This window comes from Ptiloglossa arizonensis, chromosome 5 (genome assembly GCF_051014685.1).
Source record: "Ptiloglossa arizonensis isolate GNS036 chromosome 5, iyPtiAriz1_principal, whole genome shotgun sequence".
In the NCBI taxonomy this organism is placed as follows: Eukaryota; Metazoa; Arthropoda; class Insecta; order Hymenoptera; family Colletidae; genus Ptiloglossa; species Ptiloglossa arizonensis.
The window spans coordinates 6,832,748-6,855,951 of NC_135052.1; the positions used below are offsets into that span (position 1 = coordinate 6,832,748).

The 23,204-nt window shown below is 39.2% G+C and overlaps 1 protein-coding gene across 5 annotated transcripts; it reads right to left on the minus strand.

Annotated features, from left to right (window-relative positions):
- Positions 1–5,938: 5,938 nt before the first annotated feature.
- LOC143147230 (serine-enriched protein) lies at positions 5,939–22,004 on the minus strand. Of its 5 annotated transcripts, none has more exons than XM_076312313.1 (11): positions 21,509–22,004; positions 18,318–18,520; positions 17,284–17,413; positions 16,434–16,472; positions 13,132–13,243; positions 12,550–12,707; positions 12,111–12,242; positions 11,362–11,544; positions 7,837–7,996; positions 6,231–7,731; positions 5,939–6,138 (listed from the first exon to the last, which is right to left on the minus strand). In XM_076312313.1, the coding sequence occupies exons 2-11, from the start codon at positions 18,503–18,505 to the stop codon at positions 6,072–6,074; spliced, it is 2,670 nt and encodes an 889-aa protein (XP_076168428.1). In that variant the 5' UTR covers positions 18,506–18,520; positions 21,509–22,004; the 3' UTR covers positions 5,939–6,071. The 5 variants fall into 5 exon arrangements, 4 of the variants coding, with proteins under 4 accessions (XP_076168428.1, XP_076168427.1, XP_076168429.1 ...); XM_076312312.1 differs by having other exon boundaries at positions 13,132–13,249; XM_076312314.1 differs by lacking the exon at positions 16,434–16,472.
- Between the last annotated feature and the right edge of the window lie 1,200 nt (positions 22,005–23,204).

Sequence of the window (23,204 nt, forward strand, 5' to 3'; positions counted from 1 at the left end):
AATTACGCGCCTCGCTCGTAATTGTAACCTGCAGCGAAATCGTACGGTCAGGGGAGCCCCCCTCCTCTTCGGGTACTTTACTAGCAGAAGAACGATATACGCGTCGGTCGTGATAACGGACATCTCTGCGTTGCTGCTGCTGCTGCTGTTGCTGCTGTTGCTGCTGCTCCTGCTGTTACTCAACGCCCCCCCCCCCCCCTCTCTTCCCTATCCAGACGAACGCAGAGAGCCCGATTAACGATCGTTCGTAATTACGCCGAGCGGATCCGCGTAAAGGGCATGCGTGCGGGTCTCGTTCTAAAACCACCGGAGATATTTGAGCATCGACGGGAGTATTATCGTCGGTGAACCCCTCCTCTTTAACGGGGTACCTTTCCTCGGCCTCTCTACGATGACGTAACGACATAATTACGCCCCGGTTAAAATTTATGGGATCGTTGATGAACAACTCGAGGTGGTTTCCTCGCGTCTCGGGCGAAAACGAAGGATTTTCCATTGAGGTTGTTTTCTAAGGTTCAGGGTTTTCATTCTTTTAAGCGAAAATATCTGAAAGAGCATCCGGTTCACGACTAAGTGCAAGGAATAAGATTCTCGTGCCAAACGTCAACGTTACATTTATTTGATAATTATGCAAATGGGTTGATTCTTTTGGCCGTGTTCTTCTAACGTGGATCGATGTAACACGAAATAAATAATACGACGAATAGAATTTTTTCTAATTTTGCAAAGCCACAAAGTCAATATTGGAAGATGTTTTTAAGAAGGTATCGGCATTGGTTGATAAAAGTGATTTCTTTTGAATAAAATTTTTCCAGATTTTGTACCAAGACAAATTTGCATTACTATTGGCACGTTTCAAATTGCGTCGTTGTGAAAATATTCTTTGAAAATGAAGTTATTACATCTGAGAATTCCTTGGGAAAATTGATGCATAATTGACTGAAGCACATTTATGTATAACAACTAACTAAATGTACAAAGCAAAGACACCTTGATCGGATCGTTCGTGATTCAGAATCGTGGAAAATTGTGGTATATTTGAAATACAATAATAAAATAACTACGCGCGAGAAAAATGTACATACTTGAATCGTGAAACGATCGCTCGATTCAAACTTTAATCGGGAATTGCGAATAAATATTTGTCGTGGATTAAACGCAACATCTGTTCAAGCTTTATACGTGTACCGTTTGACTTTTGAATAAATATTATTATCCAGGCTTTGCGATATTAAGAAAAACAGTTACACGACTCTAACACTGAGGTCTCCAAAGATCGTGGAATGATACTACCCATAGATCCTTGACATTACGTTCTTCTCCCTTTATTTGAACTCATTTGGCTACAGAATATCACAACATGATAGAGATCGAACTTTAGATAAAATTGCATCGATCGCCGTGGAACTGATCGATCGAATCGAAGTAAACGCACGATAATTGTCGTGTTACGGAAAAGAAAATATTCGCAAAATTGTTCCGAACGATCAAGAAATTTGGAAAGAATGCTGGCTGGATACTGTAATTTTTCATAAATATAAATCTAATTAGCCAGAAGTTAATTCGTATCGATATCAGTGCGACAAACTTACAATTATGTTCGTCATAAAATTGCCGATAAGCAGCTAGTGTAATTAGTGACAATTATAACTGGAAGCAGTGCGTGATGCTCATATTGGTATCAACGCGACAAAGTATGAGCCTATCGATTGCAAAACTATCGAATTAATTTCAATCGTTATTTCAGACACGATTAACGGTGAATTTTATTATGCGAACGAAAATAAACGACTGCAAGTGGAAGTAGCTAGATCGCGAATAGTATCAAAGAATACTTATCGCCTCGATTCGGCCGATGCAGCTTCGTCCTGTGTTCGATTTAACACTGTAACGAGTAGTTAACGCCATTAGGCTGTTCAACGACATCATTATTTATTAATTACGCACATCTTACGTACAAAACAGCGGAAGTAACGATGCGCACAGACAGACAACGATACACAGATAAGTGGTTTGTCCCACGTTCACGAATATACTCTTAACATTTATGCAACAGGGCTGCATACAACGTGACGATAATAAAATACAATCTCCGACAGTGACGGCTGCGGTTTGTTTCACGGTTAGAAGCTCAATTCCGTTGTTCTCCTTTGGGCATAGGTTCGTCGACAATGTGAAACAATGGCACTTGATTTCGTTCAGACCGTTCGTACGGTCCAATCTAATTCTCGAAAATAACTTGCGTTGATTACCGATACATATCGAGTTTACCCCGTATTCGTGTTTCACGCATTCGTTGTGCATTTAATCGATAACTCGATCGAGCAGTAACGATCGTTTTCTTCGAGAAATTATTTCGTTCGTAATTGACGAATTCTAATGTATGAAAATGAAAATGTATCGTATACTTTGTTTGTCCTCTCTACGATCGATCTTCGAAATGTATACAAAATGTTACGAAATTATGTGCACGAACAATCTTAAACCGAGTACAAATTATACTAGGATATGTATCACCATAAATATATTACTTCCATTTTCACTACTTCGTAAACTTTCGCACGAAATTCGAATAGAATTTTCAAAGTAACGCAACATCGTTGATATCGAATCGCTAATTTCAACTTGCTTTTCAAGAACATAGTTACAAAAAATATTTGACAATTTTCGTAACTTACAACTTTTTATCGTTTTCACGTACGCGCAATCTTTTTCAGTCCGAGACCGGAGCGTGCATTGTACGAATAAATTATTGTCAACGCTGTACGAAAGGAGAACGACGGAATCGAAGCGCACAGAAATCCATTGTTTGTGTCGTCGATCTTATTTTTCTAAATTTATTTAACAATTATGCGAATACCACTGTACACGACAGTTCGACGATTACGGAGGTATAGCGAGAAGTGTTCACGATCACGATACTCGGTCGTATCGTACGGTTCTAGACAGTTCTATCGAACGTAAAGCGATACGGCTCAAGAGGTTCGAAATTTACGTAAAATCTTACCGTTTATTTACACAAGCGGAATGAATCGACTAATAAAAAAATCTGCACTCAATCGCCGCATCGTACCACGAGCATACAACTGCACGAAAATTGCACACATAATTGCGAGGCTATTACGATGACGATCGGTTCGTTAGTTTTCGCTACGTTTCAGCAATTTTCAAGCGTAACTTAGGTTCGTGTCGCATCGTTCGAACAGGCTATACACAACAAATACACGAGACCATCGCAAAAGTTCCTGCGAATTGTGCTTAAGAGTTATTTGTACTAACAATGTCAGGCGTTGTTTTCACAATTTAAACGGAAACATAATCTGGAATATATCATCCGATCGAAACGTGGAACTGATAAACTCGATTACCAGAGGAAAAAGTGGTAATCGTTTTATAATTGCTCTGTTTCGGAGGGATTTTCTTGCACGATAACAAGGAAGTGTAAACGAAGGCTGTCGGGATCGAGTTTTCCGTTGATTTGGACGAAAACTCGTGTAGAAACTTCTTCGATCGATCGATTCATCGATTCTCCTCGTTGAATGATAGCTATTGACGCGATACGATCGGAGCCATCGAGAAAACGACTCCGATGGAACACGTACGAGTTTGCTTCCTAAAACCGCTTCGCTCGAAGAACTTTCGCGATCGTATGGAAAACAGGAATCGTGTTCGCGACTTAATTTACGTAGGTACACTGTTTAATATACACGCGATCGAGCTCGATTTCTTTATTCTTTCAACGATTACGAGTAGACTTCGCCGAGTAGACCCGGCTCGAGATCCTAATGTCCACGGTGAAAAGAACAAAATTATCGTCGACATTTATTCTACTGTGTACGACGATCGCGTTTCCTCGATCTACATCGACTGTTTCATATTACTTCCCCGTTTGCGCGAACCGAGACATTAGCATTCGGCGAATCAAGGATTTGTCGTTCGGCTTTGTACCAATGCTGAGTATTACATCGATCAACAACGTTTATAGGTGCTCTGCTATAACTGTTTCTTAAACGATTAATTCCGGATCGGCAGCTAAGGAGAAAAATGTTCCTTTCGCGTCGAGTAACTTAAGAAACTTGTATTAATTCGCGCGACAGATTGAGTCAATTTTAGTGAGAAAATTTACTCGATCTAACATGGATTCTACTATAAAGCCCCAAACGGGTCACCAAATATTTTTGGGCATAGTAAACATTCGTTAGAGAGGATACAATACGAAGTGGGACAATGAAATAATTCAACGAATCACTGGTTAGAGTCGGAACTGAATCAATCGGCCACTCAAGGTCACGGTTCCCACTCTCGTTGTAGACAACGGAGAGTTTCGATTCAAAATGGAAAAAAAATAAAACAGTCTGCAAGGTGATCGAATAATTTCAAATTCTCTCAATCTCTGCCTACCCATATTCTTTAGGTAAGTTATCAGCGAGACATTCTCACAACTGAATTTGATACCTCGATAAGAATTGAAATATTAAATACAAGAAGTCTCTGGTTTCCTGTTTCCTGAGACCATCGTGAAATTCCATCGTGTTCGTAATGCGAAAACAATTCGAGATCATCGGAAAATCACTTTACCCCCTCGCTGCCGCTCCGCGTACATTACTTATTATATCGCGTATCCGCAATTTCGTAAAACACATTCTTGTCGCTAGAACGCGGATGGATGCGAATAGCCGCCGACGCGACAATAGGTGGACACACGCGTCCAAAGATCGTTGATCGTCACGATTGGATCGATCTCTGATCGCGTAACACCTTAGATTGCCGCCGGCGAAAAGAATGACATTCGAGTTGTCGTTAACGATGAAAACGCTTACGGTTTCGGATCGTCCAGAACCTTCGGCGTGGAATGGAAAGAAAAGAAGAAAATGCAAAAATCGTGTCCGTAAAATTAGAGGGAAGTTCATCTGCCTCTCGGGACATGGTCCCGGACCACGAGGAATGGTTTCGATGCTGTCGAATCATCGACCACGGTTCTCGAATGACTCGTCAGGAAGCAACGCGAGTGTATAACGAGTATACTGTTTTTCTCTTCTATTATAGTATCAAATATAGACATATGTATGTATGTATATGTGTGTATATATATGTTATTTATATATATATATATATATAAATGTGTGTGTGTATGTGTATATGTATACAGTTAGTCTTTGCAGTTCTTTTACATATATAATTCATAGTGATCGATGGGATATGTCGTAAAATTGTTCAACAATAACATCGTCGATATAATTCTGCTATCTTTGCCCCTTGCGTCTCTCTTTGTTGGCCTCGTCTCCGCACACTCGAATGGATTTTACGATCACCGTGTACGATAAAATACTACAGAATCCAGTGTACAAGCAGTATCTATCGATCGACGCCCTCGAGAGTTCCTAAATGCTACCGATGATAAGTGTCCTCCGCGTTAGATTCGGTACGAGAAAGTAGAAAAGTGATCAAGTGATCGCACTTGATGTGGTGGTGTGGTGTGAAAGTTTGAGAATTTGGCGTAGATTTTGATTGATGCCGATGAAGTGTTTTTACGTTACCGTTTAGCGTATACATTATCGTGCCAAGCGTGTGATTCATCGAGATTAAAATTCGGACCGAACTCGAAACCAAGCGAGCGGAAGAAGACGATTGCTACGTTAATTGTTGAATAACGAAACTGCCGTCGTTGACAACCGACGTGGAAATAATAATCGTTCCAGACACGCGTAATACATCGTACGATCGATGTTCCCTGAATCGAAACTTGTGAATCGCGTACAACGTTCGTCGTATCCACGAATGTTGCATACAATATTCCCATCAAACGATACGGTAAATTGCAAGGACAGTTAATATAATTACAACCTTCGTTCCTGATTCCTATTTAAATCATCAACGCAACGATTTCATTACTAATGAGCATTTCTTATCTACGCATATTCGTCCTTATTAACAACAATCTTAAACATCTTTCGAACTACGCACAACCACGGACAATCTTACATTAGTATGGAAATTGAAGAGCCATTGAAGCCTCGTCCACGAGGACAATGTATCCGTACACAAACGCCTCGATAAATGGAACAAAATCGTTATACTCTGGAACAATTTTCCGCCATGGAAATAACAAATTCGGTTGCAGGTATTAACAGTAGCAAACTAGAACAGATGACAGCGAAATGAACATTTAGAACATGTGCGTTTTCAAGAGCCAAACTAAATTCGCACGACCTTCTTGCCTCACTACCAACCTTATGTAGAAACCACTCACGCCCTCGACAGGAGCCACGCTCTGTTGCTCCTGTGGCTGCAATTCCGGTTCCTTTACACGAATCTTCGACTTCTCCTGCTTCTTCTTCCTCTTTTTCTTCGACTCTTTTTGTTCTGCCACGTGTCGTCGTTGTTCCGTCCCGGGTGATTTCTCGGGAACAGGCCTTCGTCCTTCCAGGTACAACTGTAGCTGTTCCAATTTTCGAGTCTCCAACTGCTCTTCGAGACGTCTCTCCCGTATCTGTCGTAGCACCGCTTCTTCCTGCCTCTGCAGCATCAGTTCCTGTCGTACCGTCAGACGCACTTTCAAATCCTCCAACTGCAAACGCAATCGCCTCTCTTCGCGAGCCTGTCGCCGCTTCTCTTCCTCGTCACGGTGACTCGATGGTTCCTGTTCCGGTTGAACGTGTTCCTGTTTGGACTGTTCGTCGATCTTCTGCTGCTCCTGCGATGTACTTTGTCCCTCCGATTTACGAGATACCTCTTCCTTTCGTGGCTGAAGTTCAATCTTCGCTTCCTGCTGCTTTTGCAAATCGTGCTGCTGTTGCTGCTGGCTCCTCAATTCCTTGTCCTGTTGTTGTTCCTCTAATTCTATTTTCTGTTTCGTTTTCAAATCCTCTTCCTGTTTCAATCGTATCACCTCCTGATCCTGTTCCCGTTGCTGTTTCTGGAACACCTCTTTCTGCTGCTCTTCCTTCGCTTCTTCCTTCTCTCGATATTTCTTGGATCCTTTTCTCAGTTGTTGGCTTTTCATTTCTTCCTCCGATAGTTGCGTCTTTGCTGCATCTTTTATCTCTTGCTGCTTCAATGCCTCTCCTTTCCGTTCTTTTTTCTCCCTCTTCTGTTTCCCTTTCCGTTTCTCTTTTACTTCCTTCACCTGCTCGACCGTCTGGGATTCCTCTTCTCGTTTCTGACTCTTTCCTTCCACCTCTGCAAGCTGCCCTTTCGTACTCTCTACTTCCCGATGCTTCTTCGACTCCTCCTCTTGCTGCCTCTTCGATTCTTGCTCTTCCAATTTCCGTAGTTCCAGTTCCTGTTGCTCCCTCAATCCCAGATCTTGCGGTTGCTTTTGCAACTCTTCCTCTTCTAGCTGTTTCTTCAGTTCCTGTTCCTGTTCTTGCTTCATCGTTTCCCGTAGTTCCTCTTTCCGCAGCTCCAGTTCACCTTGCACCTTCGATTCCTGCTTTTGCCGCTCCCGTTGCGATTCACCCTCTTCTTGCTGCTTTCGTAAATCCTGTTCTTGCTCTTGCGATTGCATTTTTCCCTCCTCTTGGTGCTTCTTCGATTCTTCCTCCTGTTGCGAGCTCTTTAGCTTTTGCTCTTGCTGTTGCCGCTCGGACTCCTGTTCCTGTCGTTGTTGCTGGAGCTGATTCCTCTGCTCGATCTGCCGCTGCAGATCGTCTTCCTCCTGGTGTATCTCGGCTCTCGGCTGTCGTTGTTGTTGCTCGTCGGCTGTTTCCTGCTCCGCTGTGTCGTTTTTACCTTCAAGCGGGTGCGAGACCGCATCGTTAATAGGAATTTCCTCGCCTCGGGGCTCGTCCGAAACGGCCGCGATCAGTGCGGCCGTGGCCGGAGGTTAGTTGCTACCTGAATGTTGTTTCTGATCGGAGCCAGCGTCGGAACCGCTCGAGCTCAATGTCGTGTTGCTACCGTATGGGTCCAGAGAGGACTGCACCGACATACAACGACCCTGTCGCCTCACTCTGTGGGGTGAGAGTTTTCCCGGGTCAATACTGGTTGGATCTGCCTGCAACAAACCCTCCGGTCAGATGACTTGTAAAGCCAGTGGTAGCTTTGACGTTGACTTCTACGTATGTACGACAGTGTCGATTGAGTGTAAGTGGACGACGTGGAACCAGAGGGATGCGATCGTTGAACTCGATTCCAAATTTGTCCTAGGGTATGTGCATATGTACATAGGGTCTATCGTGATATGTTAGACCTACTTGACCGGTGGGTTGTGGACGCAAAAACGTCGAGAAAAGTTCACGTAAACACGTGTCACGTTTCACCTTGTTCCCGACTATAAGTCAGGAACAAGGTTGAACGGGGCCATATGTTTACACGAACTTACTTTTTCATTGTTTTTCCGTCCCCAATTCACCGAAGTGTGTCCCGGATGTTGCCATACACTCTGTATTTAAAAATGTATACGACGAGAAGCTATCTACCCGTGATAAACAAAACTTGATGCCCTTTAACAACGATCGTAAATTGTATTAAGGCGTACGCCCACAGTGGAGAGCTCGCGCCCTTCTGGCTCGAGACTTTCCAAGTATAAAGGGCGGTAGAGTTTCACTCAACACGGTTTATAACGGAAGATGGCTCGTCGAGTCGATTGCGTTGGGTACAGATTGAGCTTTTTCCATTTGCAGTCACGAGAATTATTAATTTAGCCCGAACGACTGATCATCTTCGAAGCCAGTGCTTGATTCTACGAAATAGACAATGTGTACCCTCTCGCTATGTACGGTAGCATATCGATCGAAGAACGACTGCGAGGGAAACAAGGGGGCTATACATTTGCTGGTAGAACGAATGCCACGTGTAGAGTAGCAAATAAATAATTTCGGACAAGTTATCTAGATTGCAACAGATCGTTCACTGACATCGACAAATGGGATACCTTAGCAGATTTATATTGCACAAAGCAATCACGAGATCGAATTTTCCGATCAATTCGAGAGAATAATGAATAAAACGATAATGAAATAATTATTGAATACCCATTGAATCGGAACCGTGGGAAATTGGTTAATCGTTTCGTGCAAGACAATAGACTCTAATTTGGAAAATATATATTATTTTTAAATAATGGTCCAAGTATTCTTTATGTATTCAAGCAGAGAACAGCATAAAGTAACTATCACTCTACACTTGTGTATTTCTGTACTATATTAGGGGTAATACTCGTATATCTAGGTATATAAGTTCGAGTATCTCGAGTAGAGGGAAGTAGACGAAGAGAAAATTATTTATCGATCTATGTATGGACTTCCTTGGTGCAAGGTGTATATTTGTATATTTCAGAAATTTTCCTTTCTAGCTATCCACGGATATCTAATTATAACCGTACATCCACCGTCCACAAATATTCGCGAACATATGAGAACGCTTTCAACTCTTCCGATCGATACAGATATTTGATAGGATATTTGCTGTTCGTGCTCGTTCCTGCAAAGTTGGACATTCTTTCAGTACCTTTTTTATTCCAGTAGACCAATTTACCACCCACTTTATCAATAAACTGAATACTAATCACGAACAACGAATAATGTTTAATTCGAATAACTTTCTATTTGAGTAAATTTTTTCTCGTGATGACGAATAAATTTCATGTTATTCGGAATAAAAAATGTTCGACAAGATATAAAAGAAAATATATAAAATATAATTTTCACAACTGGATGACTGATTCCGTACTAGTGTTGAGTAAACAAACACGGTAACAGAAAAGATGTACAAAATATATTCATTTCGAATGAAAGTTTATTGCTTTTTTATGAATAGATCTTCAAATTTTATTCGGTATTCGCGATGAACTTCCTTCAATTCAACGTTCGTGCACGTTTGGCAAAGACAAATATCCTAATCCTTTCGATCACGAATCGACGACAGCGCTCGCCATATACTATGTTGATCGATAAGTTTTGTCGTTTTTTCCATTGTAAAAAAAAAATACTATGACATTTCAACTTTGAACAACTGTAAATATACAAATGGGTCGACAGATCTAAACTTCACACATGTTCGTCAAACAGTAGTACATCTTTATAAAAATAAAACGACGAACCTAATAACTCCATTTCTTATCGAACGACAAAACTTATTGAGCAAATTATTATTGTACGAATAAAGAAAGACCGCTCCTGGATGGAATTGGTGAGTCATATTGGGTCAGACGTTCTTGTAAGTCTACATAAAGGATTCTATTTATTCGTGGTACTATATTCTTCTTCACCTGAGACTAATCTTTCTTTTTCCTGCACTACTTAACATTTGTGTGCAAAAAACTACTTCGTATTTATCAGAATTATACGACCGGTGGATACACGGCTTAAGGGGGTATTCATTTCTTTCGGGTTTAAAAATCATAGCAGGCACCAGAATTATAAACACATCTGTTATAATTTTTGTACAACAATGGATATCATTTTCTTGTAACGACTCTCTTATCAGCTATAAAGACAACTTCACAGACTAAAAATTATTTTCAATTACTTACTTCTGACTAATAGAACGAGTGTTATCATGGCAGCCATGGAGCAATAGAACTACATACGCGGCTTATGTTTCGGTGTATTTTCAATTACACTTTTCGTATTTTTTAAACATTAATGCTTCTGTTATATAAAAATCACATTACGTAAAGCAATGTTTGAAGAAAATGTACAAATATGTAAACAAAGTTATCGATTTAAATACTTTGTAGTTTCTTAAAACAAAAATAAATTACACATATTAATTTCGACCCGAAGAAAACGAATACGCCCTTAAAACATTTAACTAAATAACTTAAGGTTATTTCCGCATGCTTCAAAACGGAATATAGTATACAAAAGTAGGTACCAAAGGGGACGTAATATTTACACAGAAATATTTTCTTACTTTAATCCTTTACGATTGCAAATCTTTTGGACGAAATTGTATCAATGTAACCCATTGGGGGGGGGGGGGGAGGCACGTGAACGAACCACACTTAATGAACTGTTACTACCTTCATGGAGAATGTAAATTTTAGTTCTTTTTGCGAATAATTCACAGACTAAAGTCCTGTTGCGAATTAGAGCGCCGCTTGTAACAATGTATTCGCAGAAATTAATCGTCGTTGGATTAAGTTCCACGGTTTATTCGTGTGCTTTGACGCGAGACTTCCACAAAACCAAAAATTCCCCCCAAAAAAGGAACTGTAACTTGATAAATAATGATACCGAGTACTCTTCCGATTTCGAACGTGGAACACCGGTTTGTTAATGATACTCAAGCTTGACTTTAAGTTCGCGATAACGAAGAGAGAGAGAAAGAGAGACAGACAGAAACAGAGAGAAAGAGACAATGGAAATAGAATCGTCGATAATGTATTGAACACTTCATCTTCAAAGCAACACGCACCTGATAGGCCAACGCGTTCATAATGATTTCAGAAGGTACCAAGTCCAAGGGATGGACCTCCTTCATTAACACGTTCGTAGGAATTTTATGAAATTGAATGTACTCCAAGAAATTGCCAATTACGTCCTTCAAAGGTGTATTCTGATTAGCGTCACAATATTTCTTACTCCACATCAAGGCCGCCTAAGGATAACATAGAAACGAAATGATTAGAAAAATGTTTGACGACAAGAAACGAGAAAACAAAGGGAACGATTAAACACACTGTTTAAATTTGTGTACATTGAATAATCTGTACATTAATCTGTCAACTGGAGAAGATAAATTAATTCGTCGATTGGATGTAGCACTATGTATTGGACTCGCACTATGTCGATGAGAGAATCAATTTCGCGAAACTTTAATAATAATTATACCTGTTCGGAAAAATTTTATCGTACGTAATTTATTTCTACTATTTTAGCAGTTCTTATTCATTTATCTAAACACGTCTGTGTTATTGAATTTGAAATAACGTATGCGATATTTACGTCCTTGCTGCCGGCAAGACGAGTTAACAACTTCGCAACGAGGTTAAACTGGGTTTTGGTTGCCCGTGGCTTAAGTTTATCGTCGTTAATTTTCAATTACACGCAGAGGGGGCGTGTCTAGTCGAATAAAGACCCAGTTAACAGTTTAAAGACGAAGGAAGGAGAATTTGATAGACAAAAATTAGTGTTTAGTATAGCTGTTAATTAAACGCCACGTACTTGGAACTTGGTAAACTCATCAGCTCGAAGTTCCTCCCTTGCGAGGATTAAACGAACTACGTGTTGAGGGAGCAAAGTGAAGGATCCCAGATTCAACACTTCGTTGCCATGCTCGTCGACAAACTCTAATACCTTTAAAAATTTACACAGATGGATTAATATTCTTTTTTAAATGACTTTCAAAAGTTACATTTTCATACAATAAGAATCTTCGATTAACGGAGTGTCCAATGAATTAGACTTTCTTATGAATTGTTGGAAAACATTTCTTTCACAGAGAAATGAATTCGTACAACGAATAAGTAAAAGTAATTAATAAAGTAGTGAAAAAATGGAATGTCTCTATCCAAAAAAGTATAATTTAAAGCTTATACTTTTTATTTGCTATAAATTAGCAAGTGTAAACGTATCTTTAAAATATAAGATTAGAATAATTTACCCTTTGAACTAAAGACTTTGTACATTTGTACTGAATGTATCGTTCGGCTGACGCCAGTAACGCGCAGACTGTATCCACTGTGATACAGCACTGCACGAATCCAGAACAAGCTTTCCTAAGCTCGTCTAATCCGTAGTAATCAGCGGCATTCATTACTCCTGTAAATGAGAAAAACGTTATCAAACGTCCTTGAACGTGTAACCATTTGTGTGGAAAGATTAAATACATTGTCGCACTGAATTCAATCTATACATAGTTAGATATGCAAAGGTATCAATCGCTTTGTCATTTCTGGAATCTATAAAATATGAAAATAACCCACTTAAATACTTCTATCGTTTCATTAAGTGTTATTAAGTTCCATGCAAGAGTAAGAGGAATTTTTTAATTATAGAAAGTGTAAATCGAAACTACTTTCAAAAGTGAATTACTTTATACAAAGAACATAAAATTCAATTGTATCTTCAATTTTTTTCATCAGTTCAAGAGCTTAAAGGTATGGACGTAGTACAGAAAGGTTTACCAATAATTAATAAAATAGCGTGACACAATTAATTCGTAAAATAATCATTATTTTCTCACCCAATAATGTTCTCGGCTGTAACGTCACGCATCCTGTATGAATGTACTCGATCAGCTGTCGAAACACGTCCGGTTCGAATTCCTCGATGATTAAAGTGTGATGTTGATTCGGCTGTGGCTTCGCAAAAGATTCAAGTATTCATCCGAACGACAAGACTGTGCAATAGTTCAGGCCTTGGCTTGAACTCGAAAATCCATGCTAAGCGACTCGCACGATGCATTTAGTGATGGATGCAATATACAGTATTTTGAAAAATATACGATATTTCTTATAAACAATTGTCTACGGATTTATAAGACAAGCCAATAATAAATTAATGATCGAATAGAAATTTGTAATTTCGTCATAATTTGATTGCACAAATTGATCGTTCGATTCAGATTCTCGACGCTTCTTCGGTTCCATTAATATTTCGATACAATGGTTTGATATTAATTTAGTCAGCATCTCTGGAGAGAGATTATTTGGAGAAGAAGATTTAAAATAATTGTTAAGAATTGCTCGATCGTCCATCACCAATCGCTTAAGCATTGGCAAAAATTGATCGAACACTCCCGTGTTGTCAATAGATATCGCGACACAGTTGATGTAGGTGCAGATTCTCATAGGCAAACTACTGTGCGTCTAACACCATTATAATTCCACGACTACGTTCCGAACTGTGTGAGGTGCGGAAAATTGCAGAATCAAATCGTGTGCTGTTTCCGGAAAAGTAAATACCGTGCGATTCTAGAGCTACTACATATTTTGCCAATATAATATAGTGACGTGTGCGATCTTCCAGACTGCAATTTCATTGAATAATTTGCATGCCTACTGAAAGAGATAGATTGGAACCGTATATGACGTATAGTTAATATTTACGAATGATATTTATGAGATGTACTATTTCACGGGTGATTTCAGTATAAAAAGCAGATGAACAAATTTACATCGTATATTACGTAACTCTTGCTTCTGAGATGTAATTATTTGTATCAAGAGTTTTGAATCTTTTTCGCGTGTTGACCTCTATTCAAATATAGATTTTATTTAACGACTTCTTTCTTATACTTGCATAAAACACGATGCAATGTAAAGTCTCGTATAAAATTGTGTAACTTGACGACACTTAAATACATATTGGTTATCACCGTTATTACTTTCTTTACATTTTTACTTATAGGAAGAACAAATTATTTCGTCCGTAGCCGAACGCTCGTTACATTGCCCGACAAATAGAAACTTTGTTCTGCCTTCCAATGATCTATGGGTGATCCTTGTAGAGCCACACTCCTCAACTAAGAATCCAGAAGTCGAATTGTTCTGTCACTCCCAGTTTTCGAGAAACATGAGTTTTTATAAAAATCCAAAATTAGCCGGTATTACACGAAAAGTAAAAACACTGGATAGTTTTAATTGGCCTTCAAAACTAAAGAAGACTGGTAAAAAAAAAGCCAAATATTATTTAGACAAAATGGATGCCTCATTGAACTTCTGTCGGGCAGTTTTTTCTTCACAAAAATATCTATAAAATCCGATCTTGGTTAGAGTTTTCGTCCTAGGTAAAGAACTTTTCGTAAAAATACAAATATAGTTCAAAGAAACTACACACATCGGCTTTTTTAAACTTTAACATTAATTTATAACCATTTATTCAAGAATATCTCCTCTATTTTTTAAAACTAATTGAAACGTTCTAATATTTTTACTTTTCGTGTAATACCTCATTATTGGCAAAAATTCTGGGTTTTTACAAAAACTCGTGTTTTTCGAAAACTGGGAATAATACAGCAATTCGATTTCCGGATTCTTGTTTGGGGATGTGGATGTACAAGGATCACCAATTGGTTATTAGAAGGCAAAAATCGTATCGAACAGTATTATTAATTTAGCAACCCATTGCGACTCGATTAAGAAGTCAGCAGTGTTTGACGATCAAGTCGGGAAGCCCTGATTTGTAAGTTCAGGTAATTTTTCCTATTGTGGACTACGCTAGACATAAAATAGCTTTAATGGCGGGATAATTAATTTCATTCCGACTATAGCGTAACAAACAGTTTCGTGCATTTGAGCTCATTTTCACCCCTTGGTTGAACGTTGTTAAAATTAATATTATGAATTTCTCATTCCAGTTCTGCTTAATTCTTTGATCCTCTACATTGAATTATTTATACCACTTGACGGTTACTGCGTAACAATAAAAATGACTCGTGTAAATGCTGTTCGTTGAATAGAATTAAACTATTCGGTAGTACAAGTGTATCTTTAATTTCTGAGCTTTCGATGACACTACCCTTTGGTCCTCTTCGATGAAGTATAATAATAATAATAATAATATCTAAGCTAGCATGGAAAGAATTACTTTCATTCTTTTACCTCGCCGAAAATTCTGAAAATAAAGGCATGCTTGTACAGACAAGTTCCCTATAATGTTGTATGAATCATCTCAGATCTTTGTACAAGTGCAAGAGCACTCGAAGCACTGATTCTAAAAACTATACCGAAAACAGCTGTAACTCCCATAGAGGGTCAAATAGGATGTAGAAACTTCTTTCGTTGTCTTCCTGTTCTGAATTCACCCCTGAAGTGGTATCCACATAGCACGCGACTATCGCAAAGGTAAGGTTCTCACGTCTATGTCTTTCAGCGAAAAAATCAACCACTATGCACTGACATCGTGAAATTGCCCGAGAATTCAACGATGAGAAACAATTCGATTTCAAAAATTGATTGCTTAAAAAATGTCTCTTTTGTTACGATGTTACGATGAAAGTATTTACATCGGTACCAGACAGAGATGGGCAAAATTCTATTCGAATGAAATACGACGAATAAAAATCACCGATTCGCGATATTTACCGAAAAATTGAATCTTTATTTCCTCAATTGGAGATATTTCATTCTACGATTTAAATTCTACGTTTTAAAAACTAAAATACTAAAAACAGTCGTTTGTGTATTTTATTCGTTACTCGAAAGTTTGATTTGGATAAAAATGTTACCCATCTCTGGTTGCCAGGTCGAGAAAACGTTTACAATGATTTCACGACACCAGCGCGAATCTTTTTTCATGCAATCGTACGAAATAGTTCCAATCGCGCGACGCAATCAATCGACACCGAAAGAGTGAAAGAGAAACAGGCTGATATCAATTTATTTACGCGAAATGGTTTCTTTCGACGAATGTCGGGGACACCAATAATCGAAACGGAGATTTCTCGAGCTACGCGGAACAGAGTGAAAAAGGGACAGAGGAAGAACTGACGAGTAAAAAGATCGTCGGATGCAAAGTCGTATCCAGAAGTGACGTTCATAGTACCTCTTGTATGGGAGCCAACAGCTGCGTGAACCCTGACCGCTACACGGCACATAACAAATGCACACTTACTATTTCTATCATTTTAACGGCGTGGTGTCCGTGTCGGTCTCGAACACGGTATGCGCACATTCCTTGGAATGCACGCGTACAAGTCAACTTCGAATCGAGCATTCTACTTCATTTCGTATATTTACTAGCTTATGAGACTCGTAATAGTGTTCAGTTGTCGTTACGTGTCAAATGTGGGTATATCTCGCCGTGGCGATTACAAGTACGTGTACGCTATACAAGCGTATCGAGCACTATCGTGTCATTTTTCAGGGAAGCGTTACATGTTTTCCTTTAAAAACGAAAAAGTCGTTGGGGAGATTGTTAAATGTTATCAAGATGAAGGAAATAGTCCGTAGAAATAAATTAATATTCCGTACACGTAATTTCGTTTTAATATGTTCACCGTCTCGACTGTTCGGTAACGTACACCTACTCGTTGTACTCGTATTTATTTCGAAAAGTTTTCAAACTGTGCACAATTGCAGCGTAAGAAAATTTTACCAGAAGAAACAATTTTATCGTACGGAAAATTACGGTAGAATTTTTCTCAGACTAGGATAATCTTTACGATGGAATTCTTTCACGAGAACTACAATCCGATAGTACCTACAGCTCGCGTTAAGAATTTCATTGATTTAACCGCAATGTGTGCAAAAGTTTTCGCGAAAATTCTTATCTCTCGTACTTTTCTTCACTTTTGCTTTTTAATATCGAAGCTCTCGGTTGTATATTCGCTATCTGTGTATCTGAAGAGAGAAAAATTGCAAGGAAACGATCCTTCTGCAATGGCTGTAATTACCTGTTGCGCCGCGTTTTGCAGATTCAACAGCGGTTCCGAGCTTCTTTTGAGGAGATGTCGTATCTTGTTCTCCAGTGGTTCTTTCTTGCGCTGTGGACTCGGCGCCTGGTAAAGCACTCTGTGGAATACTCTACGAGAAAAACGAGAACGCTATGTATTCGTTGCTGGACTACAGTCAGTCTCGTCACGAACTTGCATAAAGCGTAATTTGAATTTTGTCAACGATACCAAAAGTCTGCGTTACATCGAGCACAGAAATGTTTCATCGATCGTCTGGACACGTTTCATTTAAACACCCTACTATTCTGCAAGAATGCACGAAGATAATTATACACTTATTTCTTGAACGTTTTTCAGAACTTTAAACGGGTCCCAAATTTGTAGAAAAGATCTTACCGATGTTTATAAATTCAATTCTAGTGGTACGCCACTTATATTAATGTGTCTCGTTTTAAAAACAATTTCTGATAGTCGCAGCCCTGGTTAATGAACGAAACGATGAAGTTTAATCCGAACATAAATCCGACAAAAGTTACACTTGTACCGAGAGCTATCTGGTATTTTTATGATAAAATGACACGAGTATAAAATATATTTGTATAACTTTAACGAGATGTTGAAACTAGTGCTTGAAGAATTTAACACGATTCGAAAGACCATGCAACGAACGACCGATATGTCCATATCGTCCTTAAATACTCTTAGTTTCGCGATTTCATCGTCTATAAAATTCTGACGAATAATGATAAATGGGTAAAAATCAGAACCGAATGGTATATAGAAATCGCTAACATAGCGACATTGGACAACTTGTATAATTGGAACAAGTTTAATATCGAGTAACTACAATTTTCAGGATAATTTTGAACGCTATACCGAATCAAATATACAATTTCTGTGACCAAATGAGAAGCACGATCATTTCCAAGAATAATCGTAAAAAGTGCTCTAAAGTCGAGAAGAACTAATTCGAAGATTTATTATCACGAGGCGGTGTACGGATTATATTAAAAAATTAATTTCGCGATACGAACCTACTTCTCGCCGCCAAAACAGCCTTCACAGCGCACACTGGCTCCCTGGTGTCACCGACGAGGAAGGTCACATCGCAGAGTTCCGGTATACTAGCCAGAAACTTCATGTCGTCGGCGAGACCGGTCTTATTCTCGAAAGTCGAATAATCCGACTCGTCGGTCACCCCCGACCCCGAAGCTTCCGGCATCGAGCTCGTATTTTCCTGAAAAAAAACGTTTTGTTTTTCAAAAGATTTATTTTGAAAATTCGATAGTTGTAATATATGTTTCACTCCACCACTCGTTATTTCCATTTCTATTGGTGTATGCAAAGATTAATAGCGATATCGTTCGCTGTCTTTTAATTAGTTTCAACTAACGAAATAAATAGTATCTAATCTGATTTGTGTTTTTTAAACGGAATTATTGTTATTTAAATACAAATAATGGTCCTACGTAATAAATATGTTGAAATACGTTACATCGAAACAACGTGTTCGAAAGTTAAACGTGTAAAGTGAAACGTGTTTATTATTTTATATAATATGTAAACATCTTAAATTTTCAGGTCACGTTCGGCATAATCCGGTTACTTACCAGCTCAATATTTCAAGTAAGTGCGGCTGAAATTTGTTTATTTTTGATGAATCGACGAAAACGACAATGAAGTCACGTGCAATTAGAGTAGTATTATACTGTTGGTGAAAAAGGGACACGTGTATTTTTAGTCTCTTATAAATAAGATTCATTACATTTACATTATACCCACGTATCTTTGAGGGACGAAAATGTTACGATATTTTGTATGAACTCTAATAGATAAATGTTACTTAACGAAGTTACTTAACGAACTTAATGAAGTTGTACTCTCAGATACAATTAATGCACTGAACAATTTGACGACAAAACTATTGTAATATAAAATTGTTCTTCCAGGATAAATACTATCAGATATTTCGATATTTCGAATATTATAATATATTGACACCGTTGGATACTTTGGCATTCCAAATTTTTCTTCGAAGAAGGAGACTCCAAGAGATTCTTATTTATTGAATTTATAATTTAACCACTATTCAGAAGCAGAGATGGAAAATTCCTTTGTTCTTAAGAAATGGCACGATTCGTGTAAATGACTTTTTAATTTTTTCTTGATCACAGATTTTTTTGTTGGAAATTTCTCTCTATACAAAATTTCGTAGTCCATCGATGAAAGAATTAATAGGAGGATAAATATATTTTCATAAGAATAACGTTTGCCTTTGGTAAAATGTTTCAGAAAAGGAAAAGGCCCCTCGAAATACACGAATAGCTTCAGGCCCCGATAAATTTAGATCCTCCGTCGTCGTTTGACAATATTACGGGAACTATTTATACGGAAATATTTATTTCAAAAATCATTGTTACACCGACAGTGAAATTTTCAAAGCGAACAATTCCTATCGAACCATAGCGAAACAATCTTCGCTAATAGCGTTAAGTATTTTACGAAACAATTTCTTGGCAATATCTTCGCGTGCAAATCTGCGTGAGCAACGAAGGGAATTATAAAAAAAAGTTATTTGCGAAAAAGCGTCGCCGCATGAGCGGCTTTAATGCGTCCAGCGAGGCGAGCGCGTTAAGAGTTTCTGAAGAAAAAGCAAGGCGAGATCACGCTTTAATGAACGAAATGCACTTTCCTTTATCGGACAGAGAAATCTGCAAGTCCATCGATAAATCACCCCCCTGACGAAAGACTTAACTACCCCTCTGTGTAACGAGGTCTGTTATCTACGATGTAGTTAACCTACTTGCAGCTGGAGACCCCTTTAATCCGCTTTCCAGGCCGACGATAAACTTTCGTTTACGTTCGACCTTTAAATAAGACGATTAATTTACGCAATATTTTGCGACTCTTTGACTTTGAAACTCGAGACACTTCGATTCGAAAGAAACAACAATCGTTTAAAAGAATTCCCGAGGATGTTTCGCATCACGTCTATAATATTTTTCGTTTTTATTTAAGGAAAGAACTTCTCTTCGAAACTGCGAAAACATTCGTTTGATATTTAAGAGACGCGTGGACGAGTCTAGCGCAGATATGGTACACCGTCGAGGATGAAAGTGGCTCTTGTGCAACGGAACCGCGTATAAATCGTCTTAACTTCGAACAGCTTGTCTCTCGTGAGCAAGTAACATTTGTACGAAACACTTTTTCATATTTCGCGGCATAAAGAAAATATTACGAAAAGTATGCCGTGACGGAGTAACCTTAAAATGGTGCGAAAAGAAATTAACGGTAATATATACCGAGTTAAATGTAAAATTTTATGTTGAGTAAATATACATTATTTCTGAACGAACTGTTCAAAAGTGTAGACATTTACGTGCCGCTGCATGTAAAAACAAAAATAAATTGTTGGCCTTTGAAGTCGCCGGCACCCGCATGCACTACGCCGCTCATAAGTAATAAACTGTTAAAAGAATATTTCGTTACTGTCTTTATTATACTTTAAGTTCGATTTTTGATGCACCGTATGTTTAGTGTACTCTCAAACTAACTCAGGTATGTTTTAATCGAACTAAAGAAAAGAAAATGACGAAATATCAAAATATAATCGTACGAGTTTGCAAATTCGACGATCAGGATCTGTTAATAATTTTCACGATTATTGTGAATTCAAATTGGTCGCGCACCGATTGGTAAAAAATTCAATTATACACAAATAAACGACAAAGAATAAAATATGCAAATTACACAGAGATTCCAATAATCGTGACTGTAATAACTGAAAGAATACCGTTGCAAAAGAACTCTGGTAACGTATAGAGCAGTTCGCGAGATTTCTTCGATATTATTACATATATTATTATATCATTGAACCATATAACAATTAATTGGAGCTGATTGGTCGTGACTCAATTTTAAATACTGCGCGCTTGTGTTTCACAATTTCCTTGATCAATCATCGTCGCTCAGTCTTCGACCGGTACACCGCTGAAAATATTGAAAACTTGGCCGATATCGTCGAAAAATACTCTGTTCGATAACAACCGTATCATCCGTAAAAATCAGAACCAAAAGAAATCGAGTACGTTTGTACTCGATCGTTGGGGCACAGTAGTAATCGTCGACTCGCTCGTAAATCGGTGTTCTCATCGGCGACGAGGAGGACCTCCCTTAAAATCTAACCAGGAACGAAAGTGGTGCCCCGACAGAAGGGGTAAATTACCTGTTGCTCGGATCCCGGAGCCCCCTCGCTCGCCGGGTCGCTTTTGCCCCGAAAAAACACTTTTACCTCCCTTCGTCGGTTCCGCGATCAGGCATAATCCACTGCGTTTATCGTTTTCGAGAACGTATTCCGCGAACCCTCGAACCACCCCTCTAGTACATCTCGAACGTCACGGCGATGTAATCGGAAAAAAAGGGATCCCACGAGAAAACGAATCGCGTTACGGTTAAAACCACGAAATGAACTCTCCCGTATGCAGCCACCCCTTTCAACGTCGAGGAACGAACACCCCTGTTGCTTCCAGGGCTACCTCTATAACCGAGGCAACGATTTACACGAACGACACACGCCTCGCGACCGTGTTCACCGATGAGGACGCCCTCGTCGACACCTCCCTCGACCCCGTTTGTGCCCGTGCACGCTTCCACCCTTGGACGCACGGGGGTGGTGTTCAGAAGCAGCTAGGTTTCGTGAATGGACCTCGACGCACGGAACTCGAAAACGGTGCTCGCTTTCGAGCGAAGCGATTCGACTGCGCCGACCGTCCACTCCCCGACGCCAGGCCACCCTCATTGCGCACACGCGTTCAACCACCGGAGGGGATGAGCCTGTGGCGCGCCTGTGCGACCCCGCGCAAGTCCTACAAAGGACCTCTCCCTTTCCTTTCGGCGGATTTTTAAATATCAGCTGGTTACCGCTACCCTCCGGCCACCCCGAGATCATCGATTATGCGGAAGCTGAGGGTCGATCGCGTTCGAGGAGTACCGAAAGGGTGGGGGTGGAATGAATTTCAACCGCCTCCTCCATCGATGCCCTTCTGACGCTTTAAATGGCCAGCCGGGGAACCGTTTCACCGTACAACACTCCGGTTCTTTTTTTCCCGCGAATTTTCTTTCTCTTTTCGAATCAACCGAAACGAACGTAGCTTGCGATGTTAACTATTTCGATGGAAGAGAATAATCCTAACGAAACGATATTTTTGTAAACGTACCAATGGGAATGTATGTCGGTATGGAAATTTTCAGAGACGAAACACAAAATGAATTGTACGTTTAGTAATTTTGTTATGAGAGAAGATGGAGGAGTTTGTACAATTTTTGAAGGGGAAATTTTCTTTTCTCTGAGAGTTTTTAGCAGACTTTCATTCGTTTCTACTATCAAGGAATGTATAGCGGTGAAACGAAGGAACAAGAGGTAATCCATGGTTACCCAAAGATCGATATTGCTCGGAATCTAATCAAATCTTGGAATGGGAATACGAAGGTTAAATGTAAAGTTCGATTGGAATCCATTGAAAGCTATTTAGAGACAAATGATGATAATTTCTGAACGGATACGTTCGTTTTAGCGGTGTTTTTTGTATCTTGGGTAGTTGAAGAGTGCTCGAGAAACATCAATTTTGCTGCGCCGTGTTATGTACTCCTAGGAATTGAAAAGGAAAGCCTCGAGTTAAGGGGATCACGGTGTTACGAATAAGAGAAGTGTGGACAGTGTTCAGTAATTTTTACTTATTGTTAGTCGTTGACGCTCGCGAAGACCGATTAAAATGTCTGACCAAATACTGTTCCTAAAGGTACTTTCCATTTGCGCATATTTCTTGTTGTTAATGATTTTAATTTTTTAATTTCTTTTAATTTCCGTTGTATTATTTCTCTCTTGCTCGACCATACTTATTGCGATTAAATTTAGAACCGCG

What these genes read in the sequence shown, in the direction of transcription:
- LOC143147230 (XM_076312312.1), bottom strand. Translation starts at nt 18,505, where the DNA reads ATGCCGGAAGCTTCGGGGTCGGGGGTGACCGACGAGTCGGATTATTCG. An exon ending in CAAAGTCTTTAGTTCAAAGG is followed by an intron (nt 12,243 to 12,549) that starts GTAAATTATTCT and finishes AAATTTTTAAAG; the next exon opens with GTATTAGAGTTTGTCGACGA. An exon ending in CGATCAGAAACAACATTCAG is followed by an intron (nt 7,732 to 7,836) that starts GTAGCAACTAAC and finishes ACCCGCTTGAAG; the next exon opens with GTAAAAACGACACAGCGGAG.